Source organism: Macaca mulatta, chromosome 13 (assembly GCF_049350105.2).
Source record: "Macaca mulatta isolate MMU2019108-1 chromosome 13, T2T-MMU8v2.0, whole genome shotgun sequence".
Lineage (NCBI taxonomy): Eukaryota > Metazoa > Chordata > Mammalia > Primates > Cercopithecidae > Macaca > Macaca mulatta.
The window spans coordinates 39,040,958-39,060,942 of record NC_133418.1 but is presented as its reverse complement, the minus strand read 5'-3'; the positions used below and the strand labels follow the sequence as shown (position 1 = coordinate 39,060,942).

The window sequence follows — 19,985 nt, the reverse complement described above, 5'->3', positions numbered from 1 at the left end:
GTGGCGCGATCTCGGCTCACTGCAAGCTCCGCCTCCCGGGTTCACGCCATTCTCCTGCCTCAGCCTCCCGAGTAGCTGGGACTACAGGCGCCCACAACCGCGCCCGGCTAATTTTTTGTATTTTTAGTAGAGACGGGGTTTCACCGTGGTCTCGATCTCCTGACCTTGTGATCCGCCCGCCTCGGCCTCCCAAAGTGCTGGGATTACAGGCGTGAGCCACCGCGCCCGGCCCAAGTCAGTATCTTATTAGTAGGGACAGGATGTTATAAAAGGCATAATGATCTCACCTGCCCCAGCTGGAAGCAATGATTCCATTGCCCCAGATTCGGAATTGTGATTTAAACTAGGCCTCTCTTCAGGAATCAGAACCAAATTAGAGTGCCTTATATGTGCAAGGAACTAATGCAGAAAGACATTATGGGTAAGTCAAGGGAGATGCCCCAGCCATTGGGCAGATTCCTCTGACTCCTCCCTGATGGAACTAATTCTTCTTCTTCTGTGCCTGGATCCTAGAGCCAAGATCCTTAAGGTCTGAGTACAAGTTCCGCTTCAGGATGGCACTGCTGCACAGCAGGGCACCTTGCAGGGCCCCGACCAGCCCACAGGTGAAGATATCCTGGCCTAGGAGGCAAGAGCAGAGGCCCCTGAGCGTGACCCAGGCAGGCCCAGGGGAGGGTGGGGCCCTGGTGCTCTTCCCTCCACATGAGGGCCACCCAGAGCTGGCTCCAGTCAGGACCGGGGCCACAGCCTGCCCAAGCAGCCCTGCTCAAGGGATGGGAAGCTGCAGGGGACAGTAGGGCCTGAGGACAGGAAGAGAGGCCATTGGGCGACAGGGGCCCAGGGTCTCAGGTCTTGAAAACATGGGGCAGTGAGTATACCTGTCAGGTAGAGGTTGGGGATGGGGCTCTGGGCCCTCAAGGAGGCCATCACACGAGGGTGCAGGCGGCCCAGGTCGTGGTCAGCCCCGTAGCAGGCACCTCGGGGAGCAGCCAGATAGAACTGGTTGGTGAGTGGGGATCCTGCAGTCACACTCTCCACCTGAGGGCACAAAGGGTGGGGCGGGCACGTGAGATCCTGGCTCCCCTCCCTCTTCCACTGTCTCCCATTTGCTGACTGTGGGTATGGGTGCCCTGTCCTTCCCTGGGACTCATGTCGTGGGGCCCAATTCCCCTGTCTTTGCAAGGAAAGGGCAGAAATGGCACCATGAGGTCCGTCACCACCCCAAATATTTTACCCCCTACCTTCCCCTCCAGCTGTGGGAACAGTTTCATGACCACTGACATAGAGGCTTCCACAAAGGAGTTTTTGAAGGTCTCATAGTCACTGCCCCGCTTTCCCTTCAGCTCCGCCTGCCACTCCTCAAACCACTCGTAGGCGCTGGGTATGAGCATGATCATGCTGGACCGGCCTGGGGGTCAGAACTGACATTACTACTGCCTGGCCCCTCCCTCCAGCCCCTCACCCGGGACCCGCAGCCCCACCTGGGAATCGGTCCTCCCAGGTCGGATCCTTGGCTGATGGGAAAGCGATGAACATAAGAGGGATGTGTTCCGCAGCCTTTTCCCTGGGCATGGAGACGTAGCGCTCCATCCTGCGTGTGACAGGAGTGTGGTACGATCTCCAGGCTTTTGTCCTCAAAACCCCAGAACCACTGCAAGGACTGCTCAGCCCTAGGGACTCCCCACAGGGGTGAAGCTGAGCCACAGCCTTGAGGTGACAAACTTCCAGGAGCAAATTAGAAATTGCCCATTTCCTCCCATTCCATATCCTCTGCTCATTCTCTGAGTCAAGCAGGGAGGCACAGGCCACACGCATACACACCACACACAGACACGTGTGTCTTACGCCTGGTCCATGTCCGTGTCATGGTAAACATAGTAGTTGGTGGACGGCAGATGCAGGTCCTCCTTGGTGCCTCGCAGGCAGATGAAAACAGACATCATGCCTAAGCCAGGCCGAACCATCCCCAGCTGCTGCTTCACACCTGCCAAGGGGAGTGGGTGGTGCCTGTATGAACTATGACCAGAGACGGCCACTCTCTGCTCCTAGGAGAGCCTTGGGGTGCCAGCTCTGGCACCTGCCTGAGGCATGCCAGGTCCCTGGCCACTCTGCTTCCTTCATTTAACTAAATATTTTTGAGGCCTTCAGATCATGTTCAGGAGGAAAATTCACAGACAAGGGAAAATTGTAACCAGACGGTGAGAGGTGGGTAGGAGGGACAGGTGACTCTAGCAGGGCTGCCTGGCCAGGACAGTGTCAGTGCCCAGAGGTCCTGGGACAGGGAAGAAGGGAGGTCACAGTCACAAAGTAAGGTAGGAAGTAGCAAAGGCAGAGTCTGCCTGTGCACCATGCCTGACACCCCTGCTCTGCCCCTTGGCCACCTCTGCCTCACCCTTCAGCTCCTGAGAGTCTGAGAGAGGGGAGGCCGTGCAGGCTGCAGACTCAGCTATGAGGGGCAAAGAAAGGAGAGGCTGGCACTGGTGAAACCACCCTATGCCCTGGAGACAATCACAACTCACGTATCACCCAGTCCCCATGAGGAAGGCCAGGACCTCGCTTTACCCCCCAGCCTGCTCTGCTGTCCCCTTCCCCGGTTCCTCAGGGAGCAGCTCCCGGGCCCACCCTCTGGGGTCAGGGCTCCTTCCCCTGCTCTCTGGCTCCTGCACCAGCCAAGGTTTCTGCCACAACACATCCGGAGCTGCTCTGTGCTCTCCAGCTCCCGCCCCAGCCTGAGCCCTTCACCTGGGCCCTTCTCTCTCACCCCTGCTGGGTTCCTGGTCCCCTCTTCCCAGCGGCCTCCCTTCCTCAGATCACACCAGATGCATCCAGTTACATGAAGTGGCGGGACCTCTCAGCCGCGGTGGCTCGGTGGCTCTGCTCCCTGTGGGCTGCCTGCTCTCCTGCTTCTCTTCTTGAGGCCTCTTCTCTGGAAGCCCCCTCAACCCAGAAGGGTGAGAGGAGCTGGTGCTTTCAAATCAGACCAGCTACTCCACTCAGCCCTGCCCCTTTCAGCTGAGTGGGCTCAGGACTGTAATTAATCTGTATGGGCCTCAGTTTCCCTAACATTAAATGGTAGGGTTAGGATGACATTAGAGACAGCGTTCTCACCTTGTTGCTTAAGTACAATCAGAGGGCCGGCCAAGAAGAGGGGAAGCATGACCCAGACGGAGCAAGTTGGCTCCAGAAGGGGACACGTTGGGGAACCTGCAAGAGGGGCAGTGCAGACCCGCCTTTTACCTGGCAGACAGCGGGCATTCCCCGGCAGTAGGTGCTCATAGGTGTTGAACAGCCCTGCGTTGGAGACCACGACGGGGCAATAGATGTTCACCAGCTCATGCCCCTTCTTCACACTGACACCTGCAGGCACAAGTGCTTGGCTGAGGGTCTGTGAGCTCCAGGACAAAGAGGAAGGCCCACGGCCCCCATGGATCTCTCTCTGCCTGTGCCCATTTCTCAGACCTTGGAGTCCAGCTACCTAGACTCTGGTAGGGCAGGCCCCTGGGAAAATGCAAAGTGAGTGAATATTTTCAAGTGCTTTCAGCCTATCCTACAACTTGGGCTTGCTTTTCCTAGCTCTGTACCCACCTGCGTGTGTGCGTTTGTGTGTACTCTGTGTTTGAGCCAAATCCCAGACAAAGCTCAAGGGCTAAAGCGCTTCCAGTGGAAATCCAGGCCCTTTTCTCTGCTGCCAGAGTTGTTTCCAAATACTCTTTAACACCCTCCAATCGGGGCTGGGCACATTGGCTCATGCCTGTACTCTCAGCACTTTGGGAGTCCAAGGTAAGAGGACCGATTGCTGGTATACAGGTCAAGACTAGCCTGGGCAACATAGTGAGACCCTGTCTCTACAAAAAAAAAAAAAAGGCAATTTAAATTAAGCTGTATGGGGTTGTGCACACCTGTAGTCCTATCCCCTCAGCCAGACGAATGGGTTCAGCCCAGGAATTAAACGCTACAGTGAGCTCTGATGACACTACCACACTCTAGCCTGGGCAACAGAGTGAGACTGTGTCGCTAAAAAAATGAATGGATGAATGAATGAATGAATGAATAAAATAAAAATCAAACCCTGCAATGATGCCTCATCCTGGATAAGAGAACCTCCGAAATCTTACAGCAGCCTGTGCAATGTGGTCCCTTCTGTGTGTCCAGCTCCATCCATCTCTGCTCACTCTCACTAAACTCCCACTAAACTATTAGGCAGAACCAATATCAAACAGCTGAGAGTCAACCATTTCTCACCTACAAAAATGACAATTTCTCATTGTTCAACCTAATACTTCTGGATGCCTGAAAACACTCAGCTCTTTCATGTCTTCATGTCTTTGTGCATGCTGCTTCCCCTTCCCGGAATATTCTCCAACCTCATCTGTTTGCTAGGTTCATCTCACCCTTTATTACTCAGCTGCACACCTGTGCCTCCAGGAGGTTTCCCCTGTTCCACCATGCTGTCTGTTACCCCCATCCTTAGCACACTCCTCCAGATGGCACGTAAATGAATGGTTTTTGTTTTTGTTTAAGACGAAGCCTCACTCCATTGCCCAGACTGGAGTGCAGTGGCGCGATTTCAGCTCACTGCAACCTCTGCCTCCCGGGTTCAAGCGATTCTCCTGCCTCAGCCTTCCAAGTAGCTGGGAGTACAGGCTCCCAGCACTGTGCCTGGCTAATTTTGGTATTTTCAATAAAGACAGGGTTTCACCATATTGGCCAGGCTGGTCTTGAACTCCTGACCTTGTGATCCACGCACCTCGGCCTCCCAAAGTGCTGGGATTACAGGCGTGAGCCACGGTGCCCGGCCCTGGCTAATGTTTGTATTTTTGGTAAAGACGGTTTCACCATGTTGGCCAGGCTGGTCTCAAACTCCCGAGCTCAGGCGATGTGCCTGCCTTGGCCACCCAAAGTGCTGGGATTACAGGCATGAGCCACCGGCGCCCCACCTCTTTTATCTCGATCTTTTATTACCTAGCACTTGAAAAACAAATATATCTGGATTGTATTTACCTCAAATGATAAACCTACCTTGCTTCCTGGACCCCTTTCAGTTAGGAGAACTTGTTCACGGACATCAGAGAAAACCTTGCACAACTGACAGCCACCTCTCTCTTACCACCCAGTAACTTATCAGTCTCTTCTACTAATGGATTCTCTCAGATCACTGATGGCCTTTTCTCCTTGATTTTTTATTTTGCACTGGGTCCCCCACTTATCACCTCCTTGAAAGGTTCCTCTGATAAATGCATGTCTATACCAGCCCAGTTTTTCCCAGGCCTCTTTTTGTCTGCTTCCCTGGCTTCTTTAAGCACCCATTAGTCATGGATGGTCTGTTCTGTTTAACAGACTCCTTCTTGCACAGACCCTCTATTCCAAGAGTCATTTATACTGGAATTCGGAGTCCCTATCCAGGTTAGAGCATCAATCTGAGCCAGTGTAATAAGGTTCTAGGCCTCACTTTACAGACAGAGGCAGGGAACCTTGCTGGCCTCCATACTGCCATGTGGAATCAAAGGTTATTTATTCATTCCATTGGTCACTGAGCAGCATTTATTGAGCCTCTAATATGTTCTAAGATTTATAGATACAAAGATAAAAGATAGTCTCTACACTCAAGAAGACAATTGGCTGGTCACGGTGGCTCACGCCTGTAATCCCAGCACTTTGGGAGGCCGAGGCGGGCGCATCACAAGTTCAGCAGATTGAGACTCCCTTGGCTAACACATGGTGAAACCCCGTCTCTACTAAAAATACAAAAAATTAACCGGGCGTGGTGGCGGGCACCTGTAGTCCCAGCTACTCGGGAGGCTGAGGCAGGAGAATGGCGTGAACCCAGGAGGCGGAGCTTGCAGCGAGCTGAGATCGTGCCACTGCACTCTAGCCTGGGCGACAGAGCAAGTCTCCATCTCAAAAAAAAAAAAAAAAAAAAAGTCATAGATTACTGGGTAAATAATTTTATCTATTAAATAAATAACTAAATACTGTTCTTTGGGGACCTTGCAATCCTTTATTTTTCTTTTTTTTTTAAGACGGTGTCTCGCTCTGTTGTCCAGGATGGGGTGCAGTGGTGCAATCTCGGCTCACTGCAATCTCTACCTCCCGGGTTTAAGCGATTCTTCCGCCTCAGCCTCCCAAGTAGCTGGGACTACAGGTGCGTGCCACCACACCCAGCTAATTTTTGTATTTTTAGTAGAGATGGGGTTTCACCATATTGGCCAGGCTGGTCTCAAACTCCTGACCTTGTGATCCGCCTCAGCCTCCCAAAGTGCTGGGATTACAGGCATGAGCCACCATGCCCAGCCATATTTTTCTTTTTTACTTTTTTTTTTTTTTTTAAAGAGACAGAGTTTAACCATGTTTCCTAGGCTGGTCTCAAATTCCTGAGCTCAAGCAATCCTCCCATCTCAGCTTCCCAAAGTGTTGGGATTACAGGCGCAGACCACCATGCCCGGCCGATCCTTTATCTTTCCTGCTTCTTTTTTATTTCTGGACTAATCACTATCCCTGGACCCTGCTCTGGGGCAGATTCTCACCTTTAGCCCCCATGAGGAGGTCAGTTCTCCTACTCCGTCTGGTCTTAGGGACACCCCAGGTCTCGTCCACACCAACCCAGGGACCCAGAAGGGCAGGGTAGGGCAGGGCTCTCACCACAGGCTTTCCCAGCTGAGTCCAGCAACACACTTTGCACAGTGGCCCTTGTAAGGACAGCGCCCCCAGCCCGCTGAATCACAGGGATGGTATGGAAGGCAATTTCACTGGAACCCCCTCGGGGATAAAAGGCTCCTTTCAGGTAGTGGTTAACCAGCAGAGCGTGCATGGAAAAGGCACTGTGACGGGGGGTGACACCTGCAGAAGGAAGGAAGGGTGGTGAGCAGGCAAAAGCAGGCACCAGCACCATTCAGAAACGAATGTGGAATTCTGTGAGATAACACATAGCCCAGTCTATCCAAGGATCCACACGTTCCTCAGGGTTCAAGGCAGTCAGAAGAGACTTTCCATCCAATCATGGGGTACCTTAGAGATCTTGGCACCAGTAGGAATATCCTCCCTGCAAACTGCCATGCTGCCAAGACCAGGGAAGACAGTGTTGGTTGAACTGAAAAATCATCCAGGGCATGGATGAAGAGAATTTTGACCAAGGAGTCCAGCAGGTGGCCAGACTTCTCATCCACAAGCTCCAGAGGGCCTGGGGTTTACACTGCTCCATATCAGTCAGTCAGGCAGGGTCAAGAAGAAAGACTGAGAGACGAGAGGGTAACCCTTCCTCCTCCAGAAGCTGCCCAGAGCCCATGGCCAGTACCCACCGTAAGTGGGGAAGATGTAGCTGAGTACTGCCTGGAGCTCAGAGGAGGCCCCCAGCTGCTGCAGGACCTCAGCCAGGCTCTGGGTGGATGCATGAAGGAATGGAGAGAAACGAGTCAGCAGCCCGCACCTGTCGAGGAGCTGAATCACGGGCAATGGGAGGAACTTCAACAGGATGGCATGAGCGACTCCATTGGATACCACCTGGGGGAGTGAATGAGGAGAGCAGGCCTCACCTCTGGAACCGCTGTGACAGAACTGCTATCCCCATAGCCTGGACCAGCCCGAGGATCCAGCAACACTTACCCCTGACTGAACTTTGCTGAATTTGAATTTTTAAAAAAATCTATACTCTGTGAATTTTTCCTGTCCTACACTTGGATGAGTCCTTCTTTTACTTTTTATTTTCCTGCTCAAATTCCTTTTCAAAAATCCCAGTCTGGTCTCGGATGAGTAAAAAGGAGTAGTGATCTGATGTCACGGAAGCCAGCCTAGTCAGGGAGGAGAGCAGGGCATCCCTGGAGGCCAGGGGGACAGCAGCAGCCGTGGAGCCAAGGCTCCAGAGAGAGAGAGAGACAGAGAACTGGATGGACTCGGGTGGAGGCTGAGCTAAGAACAGATATGACTCTTCCTCCCTTCCTGCCTCTCCCCACTGCACTCTCCACCCCCAGTGCCTCCACTAATAATGAAGAAAGTCAGTCTTGTCGGGAATAAACTCTGGGTCCTCAGCATGTCCATGTTACCTTAACCAGCTTTATATACTTGTCAATGATAGCTTCCTCCTGTGGAAACTTCTCTTTGAGGCCCTGAATGTAGGCTTTCTCTCCACTGTACATGGGGTACTCCTTTCGGCCATTAGGCCCTTCCAGTACCATGATGTCAAAAGGAGAAGACATGGGAACCCAGTCCAGCTGCCCTTCAGTGATCTGGTCCAAGATAAAACGGCCAATGCTGCCCTCCTCCATACGCCCAATGTAATGGATTCCTGTTGGGAGATGGAAAAACAAGGCAGTAAAGGCATACGAGGATTGAGCCCTGGAAAGGTGGCTGAGGAAGTGAGGTGGAAGAGGTTATCTGGCCTGGCCAAGTTCATGCCCAGAGTGAGCTGCCCACCCTGTCTGTAGGGAGGTGTCACAGCAGAAACTACCAGATCCCTGCCCGGCTCAACTCCAGTAGCTATGCTGTCACATAAGAAAAGTGCCCAGAGGCTGGGCACGGTGGCTCACACCTGTAATCCCAGCACTTTGGGAGGCTGAGGGAGGTGGATCACTTGAGGTCAGGAGTTCGAGACCGGCCTGGCCAACATGGAGAAACCCCGTCTCTACTAAAATACAAAAAATTAGCAGGGTGTAGTGGCCCACTTGGTGGGATTACTGAGTGTAATCCCAGCCACTCGGGAGACTGAGGCATGAGAACCACTCGAACTCAGGAAGTGGAGGTTACAGTAAGCTGGGATCACACCACTGCGCTCCAGCCTGGGTGACGAAGTGAGACTCTGTCTGAAACAAACAAAAAAAGTGCCCAGAGAGAAGACGGCACTTCCAAAACAACAGAAATGCTCAGTATCACCCCACAAGGGCTGCTCCAAGCCTCTTCAACATATAGCCATGCTCCCAACCCTTTTCCACACAAGCCTTACCTGTGTCAAATTCAAGGCCATTCTCTCCAAAGGTATGACAGGCACCCCCTGCCTTGGTATGTTGCTCCAGCACCAGGACTCGCTTGCCAGCTTTAGCTAGAATTGCAGCTGCAGCCAGACCCCCAAAGCCACTGCCAATTACCACCACATCCAGCTTCTCCGGCACTCGGCTGGCTGAAAAAGCTACAGCAGAAGGGCCAAAGGGTGGGTTTCTCAGGCAGGGGCAGGGAAATAGCAAAGATAGGGAAACCAAAGAAGACTTCTCTAGCTTGTACAGTGCAAGAAGCCTCTCGAGCAGTTTGGCATGGAACTCTTGACTAACATGTTTCAAACATTTTACCTGGGAATACTCAGAACCAGCCAGGCAGATTTGGGGTTTTGTGTTTTTGTTTTTTGAGACAGGGTCTCGCTCTGGCCCAGGCTGAAGTGCAGTGATGTGATCATAGTTCACTGCAGCCTTGAACTCCTGGCCTCAAGCAATCCTCCTGCCTCTGGCTCCCGAGTAGCTAGGACTACGGGTGCATGCCACCATGCCTGGATAATTTATTTTTATTTTTATTTATTTTTGAGACAAGAGTCTCGCTCTGTCACCCAGGCTGGAGTGCAGTGGTGCAATCTCCGCTCACCGCAAGCTCCGCCATCCGGGTTCACACCATTCTCCTGCCTCAGTCTCCCGAGTAGCTGGGACTGCAGGTGCCTGCCACCACGCCTAGCTAATTTTTTTTTTAATATATATTTCTTAGTAGAGACGGGGTTTCACCGTGTTAGCCAGGATGGTCTCGATCTTCTGACCTCATGAGCCACCCGCCTTGGCCTCCCCAAGTGCTGGGATTACAGGCATGAGCCACCATGCCCGGCCTATTTTATTTTTTATAGAGACAAAGTCTTGCTATGTTGCCCAGGCTGGTCTTGAACTCCTGGCCTCAAGTGATCCACCCACCTCGGCCTCCCAAAGTGCTGGGATTACAGGCATGAGCCACCATGCCCAGCCCACAGGCTGGGTTTCTTTGGAAGATGCAGGGTCTGCAAGCAACAATGGAGTAGCTAGGTCTAATGGTGGCTCTTCCAGGTCCTGATGGAAAGTCTTGGGCAGGACAGAACTGCTCAGAGGCTGCAGCTCTCAGAAATCACAGCACCAGCCCGTCCCATAGGGAAGGTCTCCGGGCATTGCTGAGGGAGGCAGCACCTTCTCACAAGACAAAACTGGATAGCAAGTGGTGCTATATGGGTACTTCCAACACAAGATCTGTTCTTTAAATCACTGGCAAAGAACTGAGATCTGGGATATTTCAAGATACAAGAGAACTTGGCAAACTGCTTATTTTTTGAATGTTCTTAGACAGATCAATAGTAAAAAAAAAAAATTCATATGTAAGTATATAAGATAAATATATGAAACAAGTTTCACAATGCAATACTTAGTGGAACTACATATAATGCACTCTGATATTTTCTATTCTACTGCATTCTAAAATGTTAGTTGTGGCCCAGCACGATGGTTCACGCCTGTAATCCCAACACTTTGGGAGGCCAAGGTGGGCGGATCGCTTGAGGCCAGGAGTTCAAGAGCCTAGACAACATGTTGAAACCTTGTCTCTACTAAAAATACAAAAATTAGCTGGGCACGCACACCTCTCGGGAGGCTGAGGCATGATAATCACTTGAACCCAGGAAGCGGAAGTTGCAGTGAGCAGAGATCGCACCACGGCACCCTAGCATGGGCAACAGAGAGACTCTGTTTCAATAAATCAATAAATAATGCCAGTTGCAACTCACTAAATTGATTTCATAGCCCCCTAATAGATCACAACACGGTTTGAAAAACAGTTAAGCTAGTCATCTCATTTTTACACCAGCCCAGGTAGGTGCTAATGGTTATGCAGCAAATTAGTGACAGTTCAAGCTAAAACTCAGTTCTCGGAAGTCCAGATGATTAGTCCTTCCACTTAGAACAGTATTGTCTCTGATTGTGCAGCAAGATATGACACAGAATTCTAAAATTTACAAGTGAGAGGGACTCTGTAGATCAAACAGGTGATCCATTATTTTTTAAAGCAGCAGAACTCTTTAAACCCTAGAAGCAACCACAAAATATGTTTTAAAGATGAGAGTGGAGAGCAGGCTCTGAGCCTGAGGCACCCTGTTGAATCTCTGCCAAAGTTTCAGAACTAGGGTTCAATCCTTATGACTCGAGACCATGCAAAGCCTGTTAAATCACCGGACGGGCAAAATGCAATTTCCTATGCAAGTTGGGACACATTCCTGTGTTGTCCCCCACACCCCTGAGCTCTCATGGGAGGGTAGGTGAAAAAGTTAAGGTCCTGGAACCAAGTAGAGGAATGTCTCTTATCAGTTCCGTGAGCTGCCGGGATAACAAGTGGCAGGGCGGGTGCCAAGACCTTGCAAACCAAGGACAATCACCGCGCCCTTGGGACTACTATTCCCGGGGCCTGCTAGGGCGAAGGCTATGGGGCCTGTTAGGGCGAAGGCTATCGGGGCCTGCTAGGGCAAAGGCTATAGACAGTGTCGGACACTAAAGCAGGGCTCCTCCCCGTGCAAGGAAGCCCTCCCAGTACTTTATATATGGGGAAACTGAGGCCCGGGTCTGGTAGCGGCTGCCTTGGCAAAATGAGAACCCAAACCTGTGAGAATGCCTGAAGTGCAGCCCCGGATCCCAGGGTCCCTCCTACTACCTTGTTTGAGAACCTTCTTCCTGGCCTCCTTGTCAGTTACCAGGGGCGCTGGTGGCCGTTTGACATCTTCAGAGAAAGGATTTGGGGATTTGCCAGAGAACAGTCCCAAGTAAACTTTGCAGACGACGGCCAGCAGCAGCACGGTCAGGAACAGCACCAGCGGAAGCCACATCTCGCCGGCGTCGGGTCGGGTAAATGGGACAGCTCCGACTGCGCTCAGCCTCTAGGACTGTGGCTCCGCCCGGGGTAGTTGCTCTCCAGTCAGGAGGCGGAGGCAGCTCTGAGCACTGATTTACCTACCAGCCAGCCAGCCAACCGGCCAGCGAGAAGCCAACAATCCGGTGACGATTGACCCTCCCGGCTCTCCGTACTCTTTTGCCCTGCGTAGTTTCCATTGCCTACTGGGAAATGTAGTTCTCGGGGCCGGGGGAGACGGCACGGAAGAGGCCTGTGCGCAAGAGCAGATGAGGCCTAGCCGAGGCGGCGGGACCCCCAAGTTTGGAAAGCTGTGTTAAGGGTGAGAACGCGTTAACACCTGCCAAGGGGTTAACCCCTTTGAAAAGCTCCCTAACCCCTTTGATAAGCTGGTTGGTGCCTTTGTGGAGCTAGCAGCCGGCCTGAGGAGGGAGGGAGTATGTGATCCGGTTGAAACGATCACTGCAGGGCGAGACAAGGCCTAGAGTTGTAAGACTGAAAGAGAATCCCGACTGGGAGACAGGAGTCTTGAGTTCTGGTCCTGGCTCTGCCCTGGACTCGCTGCCCTGAGGTGTTAAATTGCTTTCCTCCTCTTATGCCTCCAGGCAATGCCAAAGTTCTGTCCAAAGTCCGCACACAACCCCTGTCTGACTGGGTGTCTTGAATTGAAATCTCTGTTCTGCACATCACAGCCGGTGAGCGTGTGGCTCTGTGCCCCTCAACATGGCCCATAGTTTTGTCCTGGGAGCCTGTCTGGGACGGAGTCCTTTATGGCGAGTCCCTAATGACACCCCATCCGTGGGGAACCTGGGGGATGGGGAGCTGTCTACGGACGAGCACGGTGAAAGGATCAGCGAAGGACCGGTCCAATTTAAATTCCTATGCAGAGAGTCTAACCTCCAGCAAGCAGTTGAAGAATCATACCCCCTCCTTGCCTAAAGTGGATGCACAATGAATACTTGATTTGAGAAGGATCCATTTTTATAGGAAGGCCGTTAACTTAGGTCCAACTATCAGGAACTTGCCTTTGAGTACGTCCTTTTTTGACAGTTGTTGCTCTTTTCTTCTCTGATACAGACAGTGACTGTCCCTACTGAAGGCCCCAGCAGTACTCCAGCCAGGTGTGGAAAGCTGGTCACGATTCTACGCTACTTGGTTCATTTTCTACACAGCAACAGAAGAGCCTTCCTGAGACTGCTATTACCATACCCGCCTGTCATCTTGCCAAGGCTGGCCAATGTGTGTTTTGGCATAGGCTGTCATGGAGGCCATGGTGGAGGAAAAGGAAAGGGGGGGCAGATGTTGAGGCCCCAAAGGCCACAGTGAGAACAGTTCAGTTCCTGAGTTGCCAAGACTGAGGGGGCACTGTCCTGCCCGCAGGATTATAATGAGCCACATGTCCAGCCCAAGAGCCAGGAGGAATTCTTCCTCTCAGTGTTAATAATCAAAGCATCCTGACACCAGCAGCCAGTTCTTATGGAATCCTGATCATTATTACCACAGTGGAGAGCTGACCTGGTAGAGAGGCTACCCTCCTTCCTTAGTCACCCAAGCCTGTGAACTATGATTGTCAGTTGTATGTGGGCCGTCTGCCCACTTAGGATGCAATTTTTGATGTGACAGACATCCCAGATGTCCAATTCCCCCGTGATGAGGTATGAGCCTTGTCCAGCCCTTTTCCTCAGGGAAGCAATGTCAGATGAAAGACTTAGAGTTGCCCAAACTGGCTAGCCACGTGTACAGTATTGGTGATAACTGAGAAAGGTTAGAACATTGTGTGGCATTTTGAATTTCTACCATCATTGGAACCAGGTCTAGTATTATAAGCCCCAGACCCAACCTGTGGGTGAGGCCTAAACAAAGCCTGAGCACTTCAGCTAAGACGACCCACCAAGGTGCCACCTTTAGCCTAACCCCTTTGATAAGCTGGCCCAGGTCCCAGTAACTCCATTGTCAGAAACAGACCCCATCCCTTCTAGTGGTGCTGCTGCCTTTTGAGCACAGAATCCAGCCCACAGACCCCCTGCATGGTCCCCTTTTTGCCATCCTGTGGCATGGGTAATAAGAGGGAAGCATTTGGCTGAGGCAACTTGTTCATTCAGAATAAATTCACAGCTGCTTAAATTTTGTCAACAGGCCGGGCGCGTTGGCTCAAGCCTGTATTCCCAGCACTTTGGGAGGCCGAGGCGGGCAGATCACGAGGTCAGGAGTTTGAGACCAGCCTAACCAACGTAGTCAAACCCCGTCTCTACTGAAAATACAAAAATTAGCCGGGTGTGGTGGTGCACGCCTGTAATTCCAGCTACTCGGGAGACTGGGACAGGAGAATCGCTTGAACCTGGGAGGCGGAGGTTGCAGTAAGCCGAGATCACACCACTGCACTCCAGCCTGGGCAACAGGCAAGACTCCATCTCAAAAAATAAATAAATAAATAAATAAAAATTGTCAACAGAGGCATAACTGAACGATGAAACCAGTTTTCTTTTTCAATTTCCTTTTTTTTCTTTTGGGCAGAGCTGAGGCTTCAAAGACCTCAGGGGACTTCTCAGTACTCACAGAAACCTCCTACACCCTCAGATGGCACAAAGGGACCGTTTTCTTACTCTTAGTCTGAGTGACTGCCAACAAGGAAGGCAAAGGTAGAGGAACTGGATCTCTGGCTCTCCACATAGCTTCTGATCTCAGAACTTATTAAAACCCTTTCTGGGCCCAAAGACAAAGCTCACATGAACAAATGATTTTGAGTCATGAATGAAAAATCTTGCTCTTTCCATAGTAAAGAAGAATTCAGAGATGGACAGGTAAGCATGCAGTCTTGGGAAAGATGGTGTTGGTTTGAGATATATCATTAAGTATAGTAAGAATATATTAAGAGAATATGAAGCTTTAGAAAAATTTAGAAACTCTCATTATAGTTATCTTTGTTCTTTTTTTTTTTTTTTTTTTTTTTGAGACGGAGTGTCACTCTGTAGCCCAGGCTGGAGTGCAGTGGCCGGATCTCAGCTCACTGCAAGCTCCGCCTCCCGGGTTCACGCCATTCTCCGGCCTCAGCCTCCGAAGTAGCTGGGACTACAGGCGCCCGCCACCTCACCCGGCTAGTTTTTTGTATTTCTTAGTAGAGACGGGGTTTCACCGTGTTAGCCAGGATGGTCTCGATCTCCTGACCTCGTGATCCACCCGTCTCGGCCTCCCAAAGTGCTGGGATTACAGGCTTGAGCCACCGCGCCCGGCCTATAGTTATCTTTGTTCTATAAGAAGGAGCTTCTATTCACCTCAGGGTCAATTGCTTTTCCTGACAGCTTGTTTTCTGACTGAGTTATGAGATTTTTGTTTTCTTTTTGCTTGGGTAGTGGGGAGAATTTCATTGAGAAATCACCCTCAATGAAATTGATTTGTATTTCATTGATTTGGATCATTTACCTTACTAGCCTCTTCCCTGTGAAATGCTTACTTTGGCCTGATCATCCTCAGGACTCAGTTCAATGTGATATGTCTTTGTATAAACTGGGCACCTAACCCTATATGCCTTACCTTTCATGCTACCTTGCCCACCCAAAAATGGTCTTAAATGGCGGCTCTGGGATTCAGTAGCCAGACTGGGACAAAGCCTTTGCTTTGGGTCTCCAGAAAGATTTTCTTCACCGTAGTAAGATGCGAACTGTTCCAAAGAGGGAAGTCTTTGGACACTGGAGGGGACTGAATTGGAGAAGGAAAGGAAGGAAAAGGAAAAAGAAGGAAAGGAAGATGAAATAAATACCAGGTACACAGACCGCTGCAGGAAGTTGTTCAGCACAATGAATCACCAAATATTTTAGAGATAAAATTTCAACAAAAATTTGAGACAAATATTTTGTGCTTAGTACTGTGCCAATGGGTATGAAACATATAAAAGAAATATAAGAGCCTGGGCACAGTGGCTCACACCTGTAATCCCAGCACTTTGGGAGGCCGAGGCGGGTGGATCCCCTAGGCCGGGAGTTGGAGAGCAGCCTGGCTAACTTGATGAAACCCTGTCTTTACTAAAAATATAAAATTAGCTGGGCATGGTGGTACATGCCTGTAATCCCAGCTACCCAGGAAGCTGAGGCAAGAGAATTCCTTGAACCCAGGAGGTGGAGGTTGCCGTGAGCTGGGATCACACCATTGCACTCCAGCCTTGGTGACAAAGTGAGACTCTGTCTCCAAAAAAAAAAAACAAAAAAGAAATATAAGAGAAGGTCCTTCTACAGGCCTTTTGCAGAGGAACTTTTGCTGTATACAAGGGTTACTGGACTTACGGGCATGAGACAGCATTGTAGCCCCAGCTAGTAAGGTGGGTTGCCTTGAGTAGGTGGAATTGACCTTGATCAGAGAAGAGGGTGAAGGTGTATTCTGAAGGAAAACTACATGAATGAAGGAATGGAAGTGAGGAGAGGATCTGTGGCAGGTGTGTTGATGGTATTACAGTGTGAAATCATAATGTTTAGCCATCATGAGCTCCGTTACCAGGGAGTTTGGTTAGCTGTGGGGTGTTTTGGCCTCCATCCTTGCTCTGGAACATGAAGAAATGGAAGGTATGCTTAATGAGCATTAGTTGGAAACAGAAAAAAAAAAAAAAGGCAGAAGGATTAGAGTAACAGGATGAGCTGGGATTCCAGGGCTTTGGCATAATACATTCACATGGTTCAAAATCCAAAAAGTACGGAAGGATATACGTATTTTGAAGAAACCGCCTTCCACCCTTGTCCCCCAGCCACTCAGTTTTTCTGCTGGAGGCAAAGCTACTGCTTCCTTGGGTATAACTCTGAAAATGGTCTCTGCAGAGACAAGCAAATGTGCTTATGTACTTCTAAAAAATAAAATGGTAAAATAGTGTATAGACTTGGTCCTTTGCTTTTTCACTTAATACATCATGAAGATTGTCCCATATTGCTTGTAAAGCACTTTCTCATTTGTCTTTATGGCTATATAGTATCTTACTGAGTGAATGTGCTTTTATTTATGTAATCAACCCATTAGTGAACATTTAGGTTTTTCCAGCCTTTCGCTATTATAAACAGTGTGACAAAGAATCACACTATAAATGTAAACATGTCATTTTGCACATGGATGACTATGTCTGTTAGATAAATTACTAGAATGCAGTATCAGGCCCCACATATACAAAACATGTATGATTTTGTTAGGTACTGTCAAGCTGTAGAGGTGGTAATAGTTTAATCTCCAGTGTGTTGTGCACTCTAGCCAATGTACATATTATCAGACTTTTCGATCTTTGATGATCTGACTAATAAAACAGTAGTTTTACATGACTTTTTTTTTTTGAGATGGAGTCTTTTTCTGTTGCCCGGGCTGGAGTGCAATGACACTGTCTCGGCTCACTGCACCCTCTGTCTCCAGGGTTCAAGTGATTCTCCTGCCTCAGTTTTTCAAGTAGCTGGGATTACAGGTGCGTGCCACCACGCCCAGCTACTTTTTTGTATTTTTAGTAGAGACGGGGTTTCACCACGTTGGCCAGCCTGGTCTTGAACTCCAGACCTGAGGTGATCCACCCACCTCAGCCTCCCAAAGTGCTGGGATTGTACAGGCGTGAGCCACCACACCCGGCGACGTGTTTTTTTGTTTGTTTGTCTGTTTTAATGAATGAGGTTGAACATTTGTTCATATGTTTAAAACCAATTTGTGATTGTGCAGGATGGCTCGTGTCTGTAATCCCAGCACTTTGGGATGCCAAGGTGGCTTGAGCCCAGAATTTGAGACCAGCCTGAGCAACCATATGTAGAACCCATGGCTACATGGGCATGGTGCTGTGCACCTGTGGTCCCCGCTACTTGAAAGGCTCAGGTGGGAGAATCCCTTGAGCCAAGAAGTGAGTGAGCCATGATCGTGCAGTCCCAGGTGGAGCAACAGAGCGAGGCTCTATCTCAAAAAAAAAAAAAAAAAAAAAACATGGAGAAATCCCGTCTCTACTAAAAATACTCTACTAAAAATTAGCCGGGCATGGTGGTACATGCCTGTAATCCCAGCTACTCAGGAGGCTGAGGCAGAAGAATTGCTTGAACCCGGGAGGCATAGGTTGCGGTGAGCTGAGATTGCGACATTGCACTCTGGCCTGGGCAACGAGAGCAAAACTCCATCTCAAAAAAGAAAAAAAGAAAAACCACCATTTGGGTTACCTTTTGCGTAAACCATCTATCCGTCTATATCCTTCTTCTAATGTTTCCACTGGGTTGGTTTTTCTTTCTTTTTTTTTTTTTGAGACGGAGTCTCACTCTGTTGCCCAGGCTGGAGTGCAGTGGTGTAATCTCAGCCTACTGCAACTTCCACCTCCCAGGTTGAAGCAATTCTCGTGCCTCAGCCACCTGAGTAGCTGGGATTACAGGCATGTGCCACTACATCCAGCTAATTTTTGTACTTTTTAGTAGACATTGGGTTTCACCATGTTGGCCAGGCTGGTCTTGAACTCCTGACCTCAAGAGATCCTCCTGCCTTGGTCTCCCAAAGTACTGGGATTACAGGCGTGGGCCACCGTGCCCGGCTGGTTTTTCTTTTTTGCCTTAATGATTTTTTTTTTCTCTGAGATTAAACTTTATTAAAGTTACTTTTCCAGAAAATTCAGTAAATATGGTAATGTAGGAAGAAACTTAGGCTCATAAGTCTTTTAAATTTTTACATAATCTTTAATGATGTTGATCAGGAAATTCTTTCATTGGTAGAATTACTTCTCCAGTCTGCAGAATTGTATCACCTGGGAATATTCTGGGCTTCTTTTCAACAATGCCATATGGTTTTTTTAGATACATGATACTTCGCGGTGCTCTATATGTTCAGAGAAACTTCTCTAGTAACGAACTGTAGAAATGATGTTTTTTTTTAAAAAAAAAAACAGTAGAGACAGGGTCTCCCCATGTTGCCCAGGCTGCTCTTGAACTCCTGGGCTCAACAATCCTCCTGCCTCAGCTTCCCAAAGTGCTGGGATTATAGCTGTGAACCACCACACCTGGTGATTTTTAGGATTTTAAAAGAACACATTGAAAAATTAGCTGTGTATCTGTGAAATGAGTTACAAACGATTGGCTGAGTATTTTGGTCAGTTTTTTGTTTTTAATCTGTAGCAGGGGATAGGTTTGGCTGAGCAGAAAGGCCATAGCAAACTGCTTCACTAAACTTCACTCACTCAGAACCCTCAGACTTTAAAGAGCCAGGAAATCGGTATAAAACTTTTGAGATAACATTAACTAAGCTTTTTGCAGTTTTTCTTAGGACCAGATTAAGTAGAAGTTTTCCTTTACAATATTCATTATGGTTGATATCTCTGGAGTTCAACCTTTTTTTGTGGTACTGGGAAAAGGTGCGACATTTACCTTTGCAGGGACACAGATGGAGCTGGAGGCCATTATCTTTAACAAACTAACACAGAACAGAATCTATATACCACATATCCTCACTTATAAGTGGGAGCTAAATGATGAGAACACATGGACACACAGAAGGGAACAACGCACACTGGGGCCTATTGGAAAGTGGAGGGCGGGAGGAGGGAGAGGATCAGGAAAAATAACTAATGGGTACTAGGCCAAATACCTGGCTGATGAAATAACCTGTACAACAAACCCCTGTGACACAAGTTTACCTATGTAACAAACTTGCACATGTACCCCTGCACTTAAAAGTTAAAGAAAAAAAAGGTATGACATTTAAACTATTAACTTTGGGGGATTAATATGTGCCTGGGAGATTGACCCTTGTCTGTTTTACAGGGCGAAAGAATGTCTGCTGGATATTCTCCATCATATGACAACGACAAGAGTGTTCTGGCTTTCAGAGGAATCCCTGTACGTATCCCCCACACCTTGGTACCTTCTGCCAGGGCTTTTGTTGTGTGTTACCGTGTGGTGCCAGAACTCTGCTAGACACTGGGGACACAAGGGTGGCGTAGACCTTAGCTTCCAGGAGCTCACACTTGAGGGCACTGAGGGGAGGGTGTATGGAACACAAATATACAGAACAACTTCTATTTAATAAGATAATTGCTATAATGAAGCAGGCTATAAAATGCAGAGAAAATACCAAAGGCATACCACAGTCTGAAATGAGTGTATGAATTTTTGTTTATTTACATTCAAGGTGGACATACATTTGTCCCCAGCATCACCCAACTTCCACATCATAGTTGAAGTTTTCCA

At 49.3% G+C, this 19,985-nt stretch overlaps 2 protein-coding genes across 33 annotated transcripts in view; one reads left to right on the top strand and one right to left on the bottom strand.

Annotated features, from left to right (window-relative positions):
- Positions 1 to 19,985, top strand: part of ELMOD3 (ELMO domain containing 3) — a 66,156-nt gene that overhangs the window by 12,520 nt on the left and 33,651 nt on the right. For 7 of the 32 annotated variants that reach the window (XR_013402664.1, XR_013402663.1, XM_028832346.2 and 4 more), the window contains exons 1-4: positions 12,056 to 12,142; positions 12,426 to 12,515; positions 12,898 to 13,059; positions 19,560 to 19,634. Coding sequence is in view for 30 of the 32 variants with exons in the window: in XM_028832346.2 (XP_028688179.2) it covers positions 12,429 to 12,515; positions 12,898 to 13,059; positions 19,560 to 19,634 (324 nt within the window). In the remaining 2 variants the exon portion in view is untranslated. Of the gene's footprint in view, positions 1 to 12,055; positions 12,143 to 12,425; positions 12,516 to 12,897; positions 13,476 to 13,956; positions 14,622 to 19,559; positions 19,635 to 19,985 lie in introns of those variants that run through there. The other 25 variants (XM_077959114.1, XM_077959099.1, XM_077959119.1 and 22 more) reach the window with 15 other exon arrangements.
- RETSAT (retinol saturase) lies at positions 224 to 11,937 on the bottom strand. The gene is given in 11 exon segments (NM_001257563.1): positions 224 to 621; positions 879 to 1,038; positions 1,242 to 1,408; positions 1,482 to 1,591; positions 1,846 to 1,984; positions 3,238 to 3,357; positions 6,640 to 6,837; positions 7,296 to 7,497; positions 8,037 to 8,278; positions 8,933 to 9,115; positions 11,626 to 11,937. Coding segments are annotated over 11 exon segments (1,833 nt in total). The 5' UTR covers positions 11,798 to 11,937; the 3' UTR covers positions 224 to 481.